Source organism: Alligator mississippiensis, chromosome 3, assembly GCF_030867095.1.
Source record: "Alligator mississippiensis isolate rAllMis1 chromosome 3, rAllMis1, whole genome shotgun sequence".
Classification (NCBI taxonomy): domain Eukaryota; kingdom Metazoa; phylum Chordata; order Crocodylia; family Alligatoridae; genus Alligator; species Alligator mississippiensis.
This window is the reverse complement of record NC_081826.1, coordinates 4,354,786-4,372,299: the sequence shown is the minus strand read 5'-3', so window position 1 is coordinate 4,372,299 and position 17,514 is coordinate 4,354,786. Positions and strand designations below refer to the sequence as shown.

General features: G+C 51.0%; 1 protein-coding gene across 3 annotated transcripts in view; it reads left to right on the top strand.

Moving 5' to 3' along the window:
• Window positions 1-17,514, top strand: part of ADGRB1 (adhesion G protein-coupled receptor B1) — a 321,100-nt gene that overhangs the window by 149,080 nt on the left and 154,506 nt on the right. For all 3 annotated transcript variants that reach the window (XM_059723698.1, XM_059723697.1, XM_019481825.2), the window contains 5 exons: window positions 1,499-1,606; window positions 6,185-6,349; window positions 8,168-8,332; window positions 12,888-13,052; window positions 17,111-17,275. In XM_059723698.1, coding sequence (XP_059579681.1) covers window positions 1,499-1,606; window positions 6,185-6,349; window positions 8,168-8,332; window positions 12,888-13,052; window positions 17,111-17,275 — 768 coding nt within the window. The remainder of the gene's footprint in view (window positions 1-1,498; window positions 1,607-6,184; window positions 6,350-8,167; window positions 8,333-12,887; window positions 13,053-17,110; window positions 17,276-17,514) is intronic.

Below are 17,514 nucleotides of genomic sequence, written 5' to 3'. Positions count from 1 at the left end.
CCATAGCTCAGGATCAGGACTAAGCGGTACCTCGAGTGTTGCATCCCGTATGTCTTGGAGGTGGTGGGCAGCTGGACGCTGCGATGGCCATCGGTCTTTGTGTTGCCGGCAACCTCCCGACGCGGGGAAGGGAAGGCAGAGCCACCGCCGCCCCGTGCCAGGGCTTTGCCATTGGATGGCTGCGGGGGAAGGAGACGAGGGCGAGACTTTCCAACTGCCCTTTAATTAGGCAGCGCAGATTGGCCTCCCCCTCAAACCAAGCTGCTTCTCACGAAGGCGGGCTCCTGGCAAGGGCTTGCTAAATCCTTCCTCTCTCCCTCCTCTGCTTTCCCTCGCTTGGCGGTAGCTGCTGGCTCACAGCAGCCAGGGCCTGGAAGCTTTGTTAACTTTTAGGAGCTTTCCCAGGCTTCCCGGCATGGCTTTGTCATCTGGCGAAAGGACAAGCGATTGTTTTGTGCAAAGAGCCTGGTCCCAGTAGCTTCTGTTTGGAAACAGAGCAGTTTCTGGGGCCAAATCCTGCTCGCTTTTGTGAACCTGAAATGCTGTGGGGTGGTTTCGGAGACACCGAGAGCAGTTTTGAGCCTGGGGCATCTCTTCTCCAGCACTTCCCCGCTCCCTGGTCCAGGCTTTGGCATGCATCAGTCTCCTTTCCCGGCTGGCCAGCATGCCCAGGCCTTGCCTGCATGGCAGGTTGAGCTGAGCGGAGGCGGGTGGGAAAGCTGGAGGATCTGGTGTGGACACAGGCAGGAAGCATTCAAGGTACTTGAATTGGCTTTGGAAGCAGAGGGACCGGGGGCTTTCCTGAGTGCATCTGTGCACACGGCAAGCCTTCATGGCCTGACCCAGGGCCCGTGAAAGAGAGAAGAGATTTCCGTGTCCTTTGCATCGGGACTTTTGTCCTCTAGCTCAGGCTGTGGTGGCTCCAGCTCTTCCCTAGAGAGGCCCAGGATGTGTCAGCTCTGCCCATTGCATGGCAGGGGCCCTCTCCCCGCAATCCCTCTCTGCCCTGCACATGCGGGGAGGGAGGGAGCGCTGCAGATTCAGAGGGATAAGTACGTCACCCCACAGCCGTGCTTGTCTCTAGATAGTGCTTTTCATCCCAGATCTCAGAGCTCCTCACAAAGGAAGAGGAGGCTTGTCAGTGCATTGCAAAGGTAAGCAGAACCCTTAGGGGACGGTGGAGAAACTGGCTCGCCACACTGCCTATAAGGTCAGCAAACATCCACGGAAATGCCCCTTTTGCTTTTTGGGAAGGCTGGTGCCCTGCCGTCAAGTGCTCCTCCTGGCAGAGCCCCTGCTTGGGACAAAAGTCACAAACCAGCTCCGGATGTCACCTCTCGTGGGGTCGGGTGGCAAAGCCCCGGGGCCGGGATCCCGAGCCCGATGCTCTCGTGAACCGGCGGTCGCTGATTGTTGTCGTGTGACGAATGTAACCTTGTAGTGAAAGATCTTCCAGCGTGAGCCTGGTTTATTTACATGACCCATTGCCTCGCCATAGCCAATGGACGCTATAATTCCAGAAGCCAATCGCTGAGGTCCACAGATAACAGAAAGCGAGAGGACGCCGACGAGCTGCAGCAGTACGGGTACCCGGCACCGCAAATAGGTAAGCTCCTGAGCAAGGCGGCTGCCTCCTGCTCCGGGAACCCAAGCACTAGGCAGCGGTCAGGGTAGCTTAGCTGGCGTGCTCCTCTCTTTCCGAGGCCCAGCCGTTTCTGAGGTTGAAGGACACGGGGTCAGCAGGCCGCCAAACCCAGGTATCGGGGCTATGTTGTCACTCAGCCTCATCCCATCCTGCTCTCTGTGCAGGGCTTGTCCTGGCACCCATCAGCATGGTAGCAGGGCACAATGGAGATGGGGTGAGAGACACAGAGAGAGAGAGGAGGGTCAGCTTCTCCATGGAGGTCAATGGGGTGGCTCAAGGGGTGTAGACTGATGTTATTACACTGAACCCGATCCGCTTGCCTTCACCCTGCCCGCTTGCAAGTCACTGGCTGTACATCTGATGCACATCAGCAGCTCCTGTCATCCAGGGTCCATTAAGCCAAAGCTGACTTTACTGGGAGATATAGGGACCATGCTCTTTGCTGCAGTGCCCGCTCTGCTTGGGTGCATCAGTGCCCGCAGACCTTCAATTGCACGTGGGGTGTGACGTCTGAGTGTGGTCGGTCACACCAGGGAGCAGGGCTGGGAGAGCAGAGAGCCTGGTCTAGTGCCTTTTGTTTGGGGTCTCTTATTCCTGTCTGGGTGGCGGATGGACCAAGGGCTTTGCATGCAGCTCTGCCGCTCCTGCGAGGTTCCCAGCTCCTCCTCTCCCTCCCTGACTCTGCCCTGCTGCCTTTTGCTGGAGGAGCTCGAGCTGGCACATAACTGAGCAGCGCTGACACCCGCTGCGGGTTAAAAGCATTGCCCGCAGGCCGCTGGAGCGGGCTCTGCTTTCGAACAGGCTCGGAGAGGCGGCATTGCAGGGAGCCGGTGCGATGACCTAGATTACGGGGAATCAGGGGATGCAAACTAGCCTCCATCCCAGGAAGTTGCAGCGTGGCACCAGGCTACACCTGCTATCGATGTGGCCTCGTGTTGCTGGCATGAGATGGTGGCACACAGTGCAGTGGCTTTTCCCCCAAGACAGGGTATGATCATAACAGGGTAAATCAGTAGCTTTGCCTTTTCCTTTCCCATTTGCAGGATGTGTGAGGGCAGAGCCCAGCAGAGCTAAATGCCAGGGCAGCTCAGAAGGGAGGCAAAGGGGGCAGATGTCCGGCAGGGCTTTGCAATGCATGGGTCTATGTCTCTGAGTCGGGTTGAGGATGTGCAAAAGTCACAGGAGGACCAGTGCCTCGGGTGATATACAGCAGCGGTGCACTGCTGACTGCCCCATGGGGCCGTGCCGATATACCCCCAGACCCAGGGTGGGTGAATGCAGCTGCTGCCCCTGTGTTGCAACCTGGCCATGACCACGTGTGGGCAAGACACCAGTCCTGCCCGGCCCAGCCCATGTGTGTCTTTCAGGAGACCCCCTCCAAGGCAGGCTGAGCAGCTCCGGGCAGAGCCTCAAATCAGTGGCGATCACAAGGAGATCGCGGGGAAGGGACAGCTCTAAGCTGCAGCCAGGACATTGCAAGGATATAACTGTGGGGGAGAAACCCCCAGTACTGAACAGGAGCTTGCTGCAGCTTTCATGGCCAAAAAGCAGCTAGTGCATCGTTGGGTACCATCCTGAAGAGCAGCGTCAGGCAGCAGGAGAGAGACTGCCTTGAGGCTCTTCTAGCAATGGAGGGAGAATCTGGCCTTTAACAAAAAGAAAGTTAATCAATAGCAATTACTTAAGTAGGTGAAACCGTTCTCCTTTAAAGGAGCGGGGCCGGATGCACAGCTGAAAGGCATGGCCGGCCGACGATCAGACCAGAGTGGCACCAGTCCAGATCGTTGTGACTCACCTTAGAGGATGCTGAGACGGGCCTGATGCCCTTTGGTGCCTGCACCAACTCAGGGACATGTGTTTTCCAGGGTGTGAGGCTTCAACGATCTCCCAAAAAGACAAACCCAACAGCAAAAGCTCTACAGGCGAATAATACCTTGCAATTAAAATAAGCGGGGCCTGGCAAAATGCAAGCTCTGAGATGCCCCCAAATTGCCTTCTCGTCACAGCTGTCCCTATGGGGAAAGGGCACAGGCTGAGAGCAGAGCAGGACAGGAGCCAGGGCTGCAGAGGACATTTGCTCCTCTATTAGTGCCACAGCGGTCCTGCCTCTCCTCTCCTCTCCTCTCCTCTCCTCTCCTCTCCTCTCGGCGTGGAGATGCAAGCATGTGGCCGAGGCTGCGATGAGTTTGCAGGGCGCGTTATTAAATTCTCTGTTCTCTGCACACCACGCAGGCAGCAAAGGGGATGCATCAGCCGTGCCGTGGGCTTTCCCCACTTTTTCTCTCCCGTTCAGCCTAAGCCCTGAAAGAGGCAGATAAGAGAGACAGGCTGCTTGTATCAAGAGCAGGAATGAAGCAGAGGCAGGAAAGCTCCATCCCTATCTGAAATGAGGAGCAGTTCAGGGTGGATGATGAGATGTGGGTACACCCCAGCCTTTCCCAGCCCTCCCTCTGCCTTTTATACGGTCCGTTCGGATGTGTCTTTGCTAACGAGCTGCTAAAGGTGAGGTGGTAATTGCTTGGGGGGTGTTGAAAAAATAAACCCATATGTCAGCAGTTGTTTTCTGAGCGGGGCATCGTGGGTGTGATTCTCAGTGCATCCCAGGGATGAGGGTCTGAAGGGAAGCCTGGTAGCCACAGGCAAAGAGATGGGTCTCCTGGGACCATCTCGTGATTGCCGTCTGTCTGGGTTGGAGCGGGGAGGGCCGCTGAGGTGCTGGCGGTAGAGAAAGCTGTGCTAGGAAAGCAACTTGCCACTGGCAAACTTTGAGCACAGTAGCACTGTAGCACTGTAGTCATTGATGAGAGCGGTCTACCTGTCACAGTGATGCAGACATGCCACAGGATCCTATGTGGGGGAGTAGACGTGGGAGGGAGACGATTTTCAGCTATTGCAAGGCATCCGGGGAGCATGCCGATGGGTTGATGACTGCAGGGGAGCCTGGCAGTTCCCAGACTTTGTCGAACAATCCCAAGTCAAATGGGTAGAAAAGCGAAGCAGTATTCACCAACTTTGGCTTAATGGACCCTCTCACCTGCATCCTGCCTTTTCCCCACGCTCGCCCTGAACGGGGGAGAGGGTTGGGAGGCACAACGGCACACACAAAGCCCTCCTCTTGTCTTCTCCCTGCATTGAGGAGCATCCATCTGGTGATGGGAATGGCCCGAGATGGTTGTTTCTACAGCAATGATGGGCCTGAGGTTGCAGAGGTTCATTCTGACTTTTCTGTCCTGCTGTATCCGTGGGAAGTCACGTAGAGGGATTCAGTGCTGGGCCACCCCACCTTGAAAAAGCGTGCGTTATATCTGTGTCCGCAGGCTGATCTTATTCTTTCTTACAAGGGTGAAGAAGGTCTTGCAATCAAAAGCTTGTCTAACCCTACCCCAGCTATGCAGTTGGTGCAATAAAAGTTATCGCCCTGAGAAATCCTGGCCTCTCGCATAGTTCCTGCACCATCGTGGCTACAACATGACTAACACTACCATACGTCTTACAATGGGGCGTTATTGCACCACTGCAGTTTGAATGGCTTAGACCTCTCTAACGCAGATACAGCAGACACCATCACCTGCACTGAATCACACAGGTCTAGGATCCCCCATATACAAATGCAAATCCTCATGGGTTGTGGCCACCACCTGAAATCCTGGCACCCCCATTTGTGCACACCCACAGGCTTTCACGAGGCAGCCAGGCACTTGCAGATTTTAGATCCGAAAGGGAGACAGCACAGGGAGCTTCTGCAGAGCATCTCGAAGGGTACCGGTGGGTTTGGGGTGGTCTCTGCACCCTGCACAGTGAAGCTGCAGAGATGAGGGGCTGGCTGGTTGTTTCTCATGTCTTTTCTTGGGGTCCTGGAGTTAAGTGAGCTCATGTTTTCCTCTCATCTCCACCTCTGAGGGATATGTCTGCTTTATTACCGATGCTGTATATCATATTTTGGGTGCACCAGGGGTAATTGTATAGATTCTGAAGAAAAAAAACCCCACAACAATGACAACAAGAAAGTTTCATGCAATGCAATGGATCAGCGTTTCCCATAGGAAACCCTTTTCGCCTCGACTCGTGTCACATGGAGCACCCATGTGGCTGAACGCCCGTAAGACGGAGGCTACTTATTGTTCCCATGATGGAGGGAATATGCCAGGCCATCTCTTCCTCTCCCCTCCATTCTCATCTCATATTCAATGGGATGCTGCTGTTTGTCTTCCCCCACTGGGAAGGTATTCAATGGGGATAAAGGATACCAAAGGATTCATAACTTTAAGCCTTTGCTGCAGAGTGACTTTGCTGGAGGTTTGGGTGGGGGGAGAGGTCATTAGGACTGACCGGAGGGGCCGTCTCTGTGCTGGTCCACTCAAGCAGGTACCATCTCCATGTTGTGCTCCATCCTGCTCCACCAGTGAGATGAGGGAGAGGCAGGGTGGGTGCCCATCCTATCTTTGCACCTCTCCCCAGTCCCTTCCTTTCTCCCCTGAGCTCCCTAGTGGGTACCAGGCCCAGGCTCCACGGTCTCACCTTCTGCTCTGAACCTGACAGGTGACCCTGCAGCTGAGGAGTGGTCCCCCTGGAGCGTGTGTTCGACCACCTGTGGGGAGGGCTGGCAAACCAGGACCCGGTTCTGCGTGTCGTCTTCCTACAGCACCCAGTGCAGCGGCCCTCTCCGGGAGCAGAGACAGTGCAACAACTCTGCCATCTGCCCAGGTGTGCCGCGAGCCCCCCACGTCCAGGCTGAGGGGCGGAGGTGGGGACTCGAGGGCTCGGCTTCCTACGTCCCCCCCAATGCTCCCCAGGTCAGGGTCTGGGACCCTGAGTTTGGAGACCAGCGGGAGTCTTGTCTCTGCTATTACAGCCCCTACACAGAGGCGGGCAGAGCATCCGGGCGATGTATTTCCCCATGGCACGGGATGGGTCGACAGGGAGGAGAAGAGGATCCCTCCCTGCTGCTTAGTGTGCCAGGCCCAGGAGCTTGTTGAGGGCAGATGAGGAGTAAAGCCAGGTCTGAGGAGTGGGCCCTGCATCGTTAGGCCTTGATGGGATGCAGCAAAACAGACCAGATGCAGCACCTTCCTGCATGAAGACAGAAATCCCGGATGCATTATTGGCCTTGAGGGGCAGAGGCTTTTTTTTAATCCCTCCAAAAATATCATTTAGAGGCTGCTACCAAAGCCAGGATTCCTCATGAAATAGGACAGGGGTTTTCTCTGGCTTGGAAAATCCTGAGGGCTCTCCTAGAAATGAAGCTACACTTGGAAGACTTGGACCCCTGAGGGAGGCTTTCAAGCCGTGGGTGTCTGGGAAGAGTCAAGCAGCAGGCGACGGTCACCCTCACGTTGGATGCCCAATTTTCTCGGGGTGCCGGCACATTGTGGAAACCTCTCCCAGGAACATCGCCGGCCTCTTTTGTGCCTCTGAAAGGAGCTGGTCCTCTCTTCCACATCCCTTTTCCTGCTCCTGAAAGCCTGGTGCAAACCAAACACGTTACCCAGGAGCTGGGCATCACCTGGAAGGATCATCATCTTGGGGAATAAAGCGTGTGTTGTTTTTTTTTAACCTTTTCTATGGCTAAGTCAGTCTTCAAGGACCAACTTTACCATGAGGAAACCACTAAGACTGCCAGTTCTCACTTTCCCCTGTTGCCCAGCATTTCCTTATCTTTTTATCCCGCTGCTTTCTGCTGAAAGCCACCACAACGCTAGGCTTGAACACAATCCTCGGGGAACGTGGTTTGTTTTTTTGCTAAAAAGCAGTGCCTTCTTTCCTTGGGTCAGGTAACTCCCCGCTTGGCTGTTCAGAGAAGAAGCAGGCTTGGGATTGCCTGTGGAGCAAAAACTTTCGTACCAATTGACAAAGATATGATGATGACCTATAGTCCCTGAATACCAGGGCTGGAGTAGATCGTAGTGCCCCACGAAAATGGAGCAGTCCCAGAGAGCCTAATTATGTCCTACCCCAAAGAGGCTGCTCAGCCAATGTCCTGAGAGCTATTCCCGAAGGACGTCCCGCACCGTCTCGCATCTCATTGCAGCAGTTCGTAGTGGTAGTTAATCACAACGATGCTGGAGTGAACTGTAAGCCCATCTCACAGCTCCAAGTAATGCCGCTGCTGAACAACAGCAACTTAGACGTGCAAGTCCTGATATTTTTTGAAGTGGGGTGCTGCCCTCTGGAAGCTCAGGGCTACGAGAGAAACCTTGGGGCCAAGCAGGATTTGCAGAGATATTGCAGCTGGTGCCTTTGATATCAAATGGCCCGAATGTCATGAGGCAATGCAAAGAGTATTTGTGCAGCACAAAAATATGATGCATGAAGAGCGGATGGAGATTGGTGAGATGCTGGGGAGAGTAACAGAGAGCTGCCTGGTGCCGGTTCATGCAATAACTGTTTGTTCCTGCTCGGGGCATCCCGGGCGGGTTGGTGTTGGTCCTTTCAAGGTGTGATCTCCTCCTGCTCTGTGCTGTGACTCTCTAGTGACCTGGGCTCTGCTGGAAGGGACAGTCACTTCCCCTGTTTCCATTGCAGTGCACGGGACCTGGGATGAGTGGTCTCCATGGAGCCTGTGCTCTTCGACGTGCGGGCGGGGATACCGGGACCGGACTCGCACCTGCAAGCAGCCGCAGTTTGGTGGGAATCCCTGTGAGGGCCCGGAGAAGCAAACGAAGTTCTGCAACATTGCACTTTGCCCAGGTAAGATAGTCAACATACAAAGCGTCCTCACCACCAGCTCTCAGCCCGGCCCCTGGGGAGCAGCTCTCCAGGTCCCCCAAGCCATCAATACCAGTATTAATTCCAAAACTGACCATCTCAATAGTTGTGGTAGGCAGGTTAAATCACTCCAGAAGAGGTTAGGGAGTGAAGCATGTTGGAGGAGTAGCATAGGGGATGCTTCTGCTCTGTCCTGTGGCTAAAAGACTTGGTCTCCAAGGATTAGCACCACACAGAAGCAGGGGGCCAGATTTTCTCTTCTGATTGCCACAGACCGCCCATGAGATCTGTTGCGAGGCGTGGAAAACAGCAGTTTTGCTGTAAGGTATCCACACACATGGTTTCCTCCTTCCAAAATGCTACTTCTCAAAGGCGCTTCCCTGAATTTGCTTTGAGAGTAACGTGGGAATGCCCCTGAACCAAGGAGCAAGCTGCAGATGAGGCGTGTCCAGTTTCCACCCGTATCAGAGCCAGTTGCATTTGTCCTGTTTTGCTGGACACCCGACCCAAACCGGCTTACCGTGGCATAGAGGTTTGGAAGTCAGGATGAGCCTTTTGCTGAATAAAATCAGGATGATGGGTCCGTCATTGAGCTCCCCACAGTAGAGATGATGGATATTTTTAAAATTTGGATGAGAATCATCTTCAAAAATGGGGGGGGGGGAAAGGGGAAAATGATGAAGGTTTTTTTGAAAACATTGGTAAAGTTTCTTTCCTTGCTTTATTTTTTTATGTAGTTGCAAAAGCAGGTAAACATCCCTTGGTTTCTAACATTCATCCAAAAGACTTTACTTTGAACTTCCAAGCCAGGCAATTGGCTCTGTCATAAAAAAAAAAAAAAGGGGGGAAATGGAGGAGGTCAAATCTGACAAGGCTGGGGTAATAAAGCATATCCTGAGTTAATATTGATACCTAATTAATTGCAATAAAAATAGATAAATGCATACCCCGTAGCAAAGAGCATAGCGATGCAAAATCAAGGCAGCCCAATGGGAAGTGCTCCACTCTAACGCATGCCACAAAGGTAATCAGCGGCTCGACTCTGCTAAACGAGCGGCATCGGAGGATTCGCTGAAGCACAACAATGGGAGCCATTCAAGGCTTTATACTCTTGACAGTCATATCAGTTATTACTGCCCTGCTCCAAGGATTTATTACGGCAAATGATTGCAATGCTCAGCTAGGGGGACAATGAGCCTTTTTTTCCGTGTCATGGACCGACCCCTGAGCTGCTCTGGAGGGAGGGAAAGGGGACAGATAAATTGTCTAAATTGAATATGGAAGCAGAACTATAATGAGGAGCCCGTGCTGTTTGCTCCTTAGAAGCTGAGGTTGGTTTGGGTCCACACTGCAAGTGACTGGGCATCCTCAGCGAAAGGAGAGTGGGTTTTGACCACTTTATAGGGTTTATCTCCTTTGTGATGGGACCCATGAGTGGGGTTGCAACCCAAATTCATGGTCGGTTCTTATTTAGGCTTTCTAAACAAGTTAAAAACTTCCTTAAGAAATTGTTAAAATAATCGTTATCACCGTGGCATGGTAGAGTTGGGAGACAATACAAGAACCTGCTCATTATAGCTACATACGCGCATAACCGGGGTATATTGACGCAAGCTAAGACATGTAGTTAGGCGCTCAACCTAGGGTGAAGGGCTAGAAAATTTAAACACGATGCTATGCAAAGAAGAGGGACAGGATCCCCTGCAAAGTAACCACATTGATACAAGGTTTGGTAGATTGGAAGGATTTCCATCCACTAGCTTCAGCATGGGGCATGCACACAGCACGTACCATACTGCCATAAACAATTAAACCAACATATGAATAATCCCCACTTGAGTCAACTAGCACAGTCCTCCCTATTGCATGGACAAGGCAGTCCTCTATAGATACTCTCTCATTTTACCCCCTGACACCAAACTATGCATTTCTGCACCATAATATAAACCCTGAGCCCTGCTGTATTCAATAGTGTTACTGCTGCCCGTGGGGCTCTCCCACTAACAGCTACAGTACATTGTTTTATGTGGGCTAAATCTTCATCGGGGTAGACCTGTGTAGCTCCCATGTAGTCGATAACGGGATCAAGTGTCATTGAGAATTGCCCTTTTGAATGTAGGTAGGGCATGGGCAGAGGTGTGGACAGACCCCAAAGGGAAGGCCCCAAAGGAGTTGTCTCATTGCAGACCAGATGGACCCAGACAACTCTCATGGACCCGACGGATGCAGCTTTGGGTTTTATGCAGGTTTTTTTCCCCCAAGATGCTCACACTGAAAAGCAAGCAGAGTCCTTGGGGATGGCTTGGAGCCATCGGATGACAAAAGGGTCCAGGTCTCAAAAAAATCAATTGTATCTGGGACTGATAAGTCCAATGCAAGGAGTTTTCATCCTGAACTGGGCTGAAATCTCCAGGAATGGGGCCTTGGCTGGGCCCTGCTCATCCTGAGCTCGCTCTGATAGCAGCCCCCACTGCTGAGGAAGGAGGATGTTTTTGATGGAGTTAGTTTGGTGAAATCTCTGTTGATCAGAGGCTAATTAGGATGGGACCTCCATCTGGGGGAGCTTGTTAAAATAGAGCATGCTAATAAAATGTATTGTTTTGCTTTGCTTTGCTTTTTTGCATATTATCCAAGACATTTCTAGTTGGAGACATGCAAATCCTATCAGTGTTAGTTCAGCAGTCCCACCCTGAACATTAACAACACACATGCACACAGACACATTCGTGGGTCCTTATTAACTTCCACCCATCCTATTGGGTATTTCTTAACACAAAGGGTAAATGCCACTGATCAGTCTTGAGTTTTCTGGGGAAAAAAAGGGTCTCTCCCTGAAGACCGATAGAGGTTTCAGGCGTCACAGCTCTTCCTTCCTCCTCTTTTCCTTGCATACACACACACACATGCACTCTTTTGCACTCTTCTTTTTCTTGCATACACACACACACATGCACCCCTTTGCACTCCTCTTTTCCTTGCATACACACACACACATGCACCCCTTTGCACTCTTCTTTTCCTTGCATACACACATGCACTCCTTTGCACTCTTCTTTTCCTTGCATACACACACACACGCACCCCTTTGCACTCCTCTTTTCCTTGCATACACACACACACATGCACCCCTTTGCACTCTTTTTTCCTTGCATACACACACACACATGCACTCCTTTGCACTCCTCTTTTCCTTGCATACACACACACACATGCACCCCTTTGCACTCCTCTTTTCCTTTGCATACACACACACACATGCACCCCTTTGCACTCTTTTCCTTGCATACACACACACACATGCACTCCTTTGCACTCTTTTTTCCTTGCACACACACACACACATGCACTCCTTTGCACTCTTCTTTTCCTTGCATACACACACACACATGCACCCCTTTGCACTCTTTTTTCCTTGCATACACACACACACACATGCACTCCTTTGCACTCTTCTTTTCCTTGCATACACACACACACATGCACTCCTTTGCACTCTTCTTTTCCTTGCATACACACACACACACATGCACCCCTTTGCACTTTTTTCCTTGCATACACACACACACATGCACTCCTTTGCACTCCTCTTTTCCTTGCATACACACACACACACACATGCACCCCTTTGCACTCCTCTTTTCCTTTGCATACACACACACACATGCACCCCTTTGCACTCTTTTCCTTGCATACACACACACACATGCACTCCTTTGCACTCTTTTTTCCTTGCATACACACACACACACATGCACTCCTTTGCACTCCTCTTTTCCTTGCATACACACACATGCACCCCTTTGCACTCCTCTTTTCCTTTGCATACACACACACACATGCTGGCCCAAAGTTTTTTTGACAGAACATTTTTCTATTGGAAAATGCTGATGCCTGTAAAATCCAAATGCTGTGTGGGAATAAATTAATTCCTTCAAAACTGTCAATAAAAATTGCCAACATCATTTGTTTCTCTAAGGTCCAAATGTTCCATTTAGGCTTTTATGTTATAAATTATGTTACAATTGATCGGGTTAAAATTTGAGTCACCTAACGTGCACTTGGGTGCCAGCGTGCCTAAATGCGATCCTATACATATCGGTTCCCTGAAAAAAACTTGCCCCTGCCTCGTTCCCATTTTGCACGACTCCGTGTTAAGACTAAGATGAGACTCCGTGTTAAGACTAAGACGAAGATGCATTACAAGAGTAGAAACATCGACACCTTTTCCAGGAGTGTGCCGAGATGTCCAAGTATCACCTAGGCAATGGAGGGATAGAATAGGAGGTTTTGGTTTCCTAATCATTTGGGTCTTTGCATTGTGCTATGCCATAGTATGATGGTCAGGAGGTTCTCTGCCAGGTCGCTGTCGTCCCTGTGTGTGTCCATGCTTTATGCCTGTGTCTGCCTCTTCCCCCTGCATTATACGTGGCACCGCAGACCTGGGGTTGTGCCGCCTGGGTCTTGTGGGTTTGGCTTTGTTCCTGGCGAGCGTGGTTTTCACATTCTCTGTCTCTTTATCCCCCTTTGGGCCACTCAGTGGATGGCAACTGGAACGAATGGTCAGGCTGGAGCTCCTGTTCCACCACTTGCTCCAACGGCACCCAGCAGCGGACCAGGGAGTGCAACGGGCCCTCGTACGGGGGAGCAGAGTGCCAGGGGCACTGGGTCGAGACCAGAGACTGCTTCCTCCGGCAGTGCCCAGGTTGGTGAATGCATTATCCTGGAGAGAGGATCCTCCCTTTGGACTTCCACAAAGACAATGCCCTTTATTTCCCCTATTAAAGCAATAGCAGAGTAAGATCATAGCAGTGGTCCACACAGTCTGAAATCCTAAAATGACCAGATCCTGCAGAAGAACCTGCCTGGTGGATGCATCTTGCATACCCTGTCCCTAGGGGGTGGGTCTGCCTTTGGCACACGCCATGCAAAATAATGGTTTATCCATTTTGAAAAGCACCTCAGTGATTTGGGCGATTCAATCCCTTTTCCCCACCAGAGTGGTTTGGGAGCCTAATTGTCAGGGAAATTCAATAGGACTTAACTGCTGAAGTCACTTGTGTGCTTTGGAAAAGGCTGGCCCCTGACTCTATTGAATTGTTTCTACCATCAAGTCTTTTTTTATTGCGACTCTTTTACCCTCTTTTCTTAGGTTCCCTAAGTTTTTATTTAAGTGATGATTGTAGCAACCACCATGGTAATATGTGTTCGAGCCTTTGCCTTGACGCAGCTTGCAGGATGCTTGAGGTGCGATGAATGCATCATTGCCCGGGAATCACAGGGATTTTAGTGATTTGTTCATGTTGAGGGCTACTAAAATCCTTGGCTTTTAAGCTGTTGTTGCTGGCACTTCATGTTTGGAAATAACCCTTTTGAGTGGGCAGGTCCCAGAAAGGCCATTCAGGGAGGAAGAGAGACCAGAAGGGAGAAGATCCACGCCAATAGATTGCATTCTTCTGTCTGGCACCGACTCCGCGGCATCATCTCTTTTTAGCACAGTTGCAATTCACCCCTCTGTGCCAGAAGCCAGAGCGAGTGGGCTTTGTGCAAGGAACAAGTAGGGCTTGTTGCATGAAAAAGCATCCAAGCTACAACCTGGGAACCGGCTACGGGGCAGCAACACCTTGACCCCCTTGTCAGCAGAGACATAGGATGCCTGGCTCCCGTCTGCGCCAGCCGCTGTGCCCATTGCAGAGTGCTTTCCACAGATCTGCCCTCCATGCATGGCAAATCTACCTAGCTTCCAGTTCCCTTTAGGTTTAATAGACATCTTGAACATATCTGAGGGGTTTTTGGCAGTGGTGGTCATGAGTGTGTCCCTGGTAGGTCACAATCAAAGAGCACAGCTCCTGGGCATCAACTTGCTTCTTCCAAAAACCATGCATACTCAGCTGGTGAGTAACTGCTACTGTCCTGCCCCATTTTTCAGAGAAAGATGCTGCCATTTTTGCAGTCTCTTGTATTTGTTCTCTTGAAGGAGCTCCTACACCTTCTTCTCCCCCCACACCAGACTACTTTATCTAGCGGCAAATATAAGCCTACATGGACCTTGCCTACACGGACACTGCTACTTGGGCCTCATCCTGTCTTAGTCATAGAAACATAGAAAATTTGGGCTGGAAGGGACCTCAGGAGGTCACATCTGGTCCAACCCCCTGCCACAAGCAGGACCAGCCCCAACTACATCATCCCAGCCAAGGCTTTCTCAAGCTGGGTCTTGAAAACCTCCAAGGATGGAGACTCCACCACCTCTTTGGGTAACTTCTTCCAGTGCTTCACCACCCTCCTAGTAAGAAAGATATTTTCCTAATATCCAACCTCAACTTCCCTTGCTACAACTTGAGTCCATTGCTCCTCATTATGTTATCTGCCACCACTGACAACAGACCTCTAGGCCTAGATCTTCAAAGGCAGTTAAGCACCTAACTCCTATTTCGGCACGTGATTGTCACTGCAATCGATGAGAGATACACAGGGAGGCATTTAAATAGTTTTGTGGTCTTGGATCTTGGCCTCCATTACCAGGCTGATTTAAGTCATGTCTACATTTCACCACAAAGCATGCCAGCCACCAAGGTCATATCAACATAGAAAGATGTGATCAGAATATGTCTTTGTTTTCTCCCATGAGTAGGAAAAGGAGAAATTTGGACCCTTACCTCACAGTCCCCCAGTGCAGACAGGGTTTGCTAGAGCTGCACTGTCTAAAATGGGGATTAACCTGACTAGGAATTAGCCCCACTGTGCCTGGGTCTGTCACTGCTCTTGGCAAGTCACTTCCCCGTTACCGTGCAGGATGAACGAAAGCTTGTCCGATGCTTTGATGAATGCCGACTTTAATATGGTGAAGTGTTTGCACTCAGTTTGCAGAAGCAGTCGGCAAAGTTTTTGTGGAGCCAAATAACCTTCCAACCTGTTAATCCAGTCCCATTTCCAAAGCACGTGAAACCGCCCTGCCCATTGGGAAAAGGCAGCTCCTCTGTTGCCAAAGCATCTATAGCTCTTTTGCACCGGAGGCCAATGGCATAAAACCTGATGCTTTGTTCCAGCAGGGAAACGTGCCAAATTTCCATACCCCCCCCTCACTTCATTGTAAACAGCTGTGGTGCGTGTTGGCAGAAACCAACAGCTTTCACTCCAGATCAGATGTCTATGAAAATACCCCCAAATAATCCCTGCAGCACATTAATGTTTGCTCGATCAGGGGGTGAAAGTCACTGGTGAGAATCGATGTGAGTAGGAGCTTTCTCAGGTCCCTAAATACGCGTTTTATTAGGGATTCACCGCCTGAGCCTCTTTAGTTCTCTCTATCAGGGAAGCAGCAGGATAATATTAATCATAGTGGGGCCCTGCATGGCAGACGCGCTTCTTTGATGCACAGCGGTGACTTAAAAAAGATCCGTTATGCAAAGGTGGCAAATGTTGAACAATTGATGACGTGGGATGCGACTGATCAATATATTCTTTTTTCTGGGGCGATAGCAGAACTATATAGGACATTTCCTGCCGTTCCCATCGGCCTAGCGAAACTCAGCCTTTGATAAGCGTTGCTGATTCTCGAGAGGAGACAGGGAGAAAGAGTCCTCTGAAGGCATAAGTGGGACAGTCGTGGTGAATAGGCCTTATCTGGAAATTCAATATACATAGAAGATGGTTCCAATCCCCTTGGCAGCTTTTCAGGGGCAGACCCCAAACTCTTTGCTGATGAAACAATGAATTAAGGGGCTTCCATGTTGCTAGAGATCTCCAGCCAAGAGGTTGTTGAATGCTGCCCTTTGCTGGAGGATTTGGACTGAGTCAGTGGCCACAGCTTGGATCCTGGTAACATGTTGCCACAGATGAAGTGATCCCTGGGATCAGTGAGCACAGGCCTACGCGAACAAAAACTGAACAATAAACTTGAATTGTGGAGCAGTGGGCAACCTCTGCAGACCCTTTGTCTCTCTCGAACTAGCTAGCTCAGTGGGTCTCAACCTTTTTAGACTTGAGACCGCTCCCCTCAGAAAATGCCAGCTCTTAGTTTTCACTCTTTTTTTTGATAATAGAGCAATTCTTCTGTTGCAAAGAACATGGGAAGACCACAACAGGGCAGAATGGTTTCAAATGCTGTGCATTATTTGAAACCTCTGGGTTGATCTTGTGCATCATATTTGCAAATCTAACAGTGCTAACCTTGCGTGGCATCCTCGAAAGGATCTCAAGGCATCCCTGGAGATCCTTTTGAGAATCACTGAGCTAGTTGCTCCCTGTCCGAGGGACCATTTCACAATTCCCAGCTCCCTCAGTCTCCTGTTAGGGAGCGTCTCTGAATGATAACATCCATCACTACAAGAGAGATGGTCCTGCCCCAGGGATTTTTTCCAGTTAGGCCTGAGGCAGAGAGGAGAGACAGAAAGAGAAGCTTGAACTTTGAACAATCACTCTCCGGGATGGTAGCCTCTAGCTCGTCCATCAATTTTCAGGGCTGTTGGTCATTTCCCTCATGCCAGCGTTATACCATTGATATAAGGGTGTTGCTTCTGAGTTTTTTAAGCCATGTGGAACCAGAGCAGGACACCTCCATGCAAGGGACGGCACAGAATGAATACTCAGACAAATATATCACCCCTCTTTACCTCTTTTCTGATGAGGTTGCAGTCTTCTCAAGCCCCGCGACCACAAAACTTATACCGAGCATCTGCCTAAGGGTCTTGCTCCCCTCAGTTGCTGTCGAAGCATGGGCATGCAACAAGCTGATGGTCGCTGCCTCTTCTTCTCTTGCAGTGGATGGGAAGTGGCAAGCCTGGGGCGCCTGGGGCAGCTGTACCACCACGTGCGGCGGCGGGACGCAGAAACGTGACCGTCTGTGCTACGGCCCCTTCTTCGGAGGAGAAGCTTGCCAGGGGCCCAAGGAAGAGTACAAGCAGTGCAATGACAGGAAGTGTCCTGGTACGTATCGTGCACTCCTCCTGCCTTGGGGGACATGGGGAAGGGTGGCTACTCATGTGGCCCAGAAAATTCAAGACCACCGGGGGAGAGCGTGGGCATGGAGGATGACCTCCTGCAACGCTCAGGCTTAAGGGATGTCTACAGGGCTTGCTCTACTGCAGGGGCGGGCAATTATTTTCGGCAGACATCCATCAAGGGCCACATGACAGGCAGCCAAGGGCAGATAAAAATGAATTTTC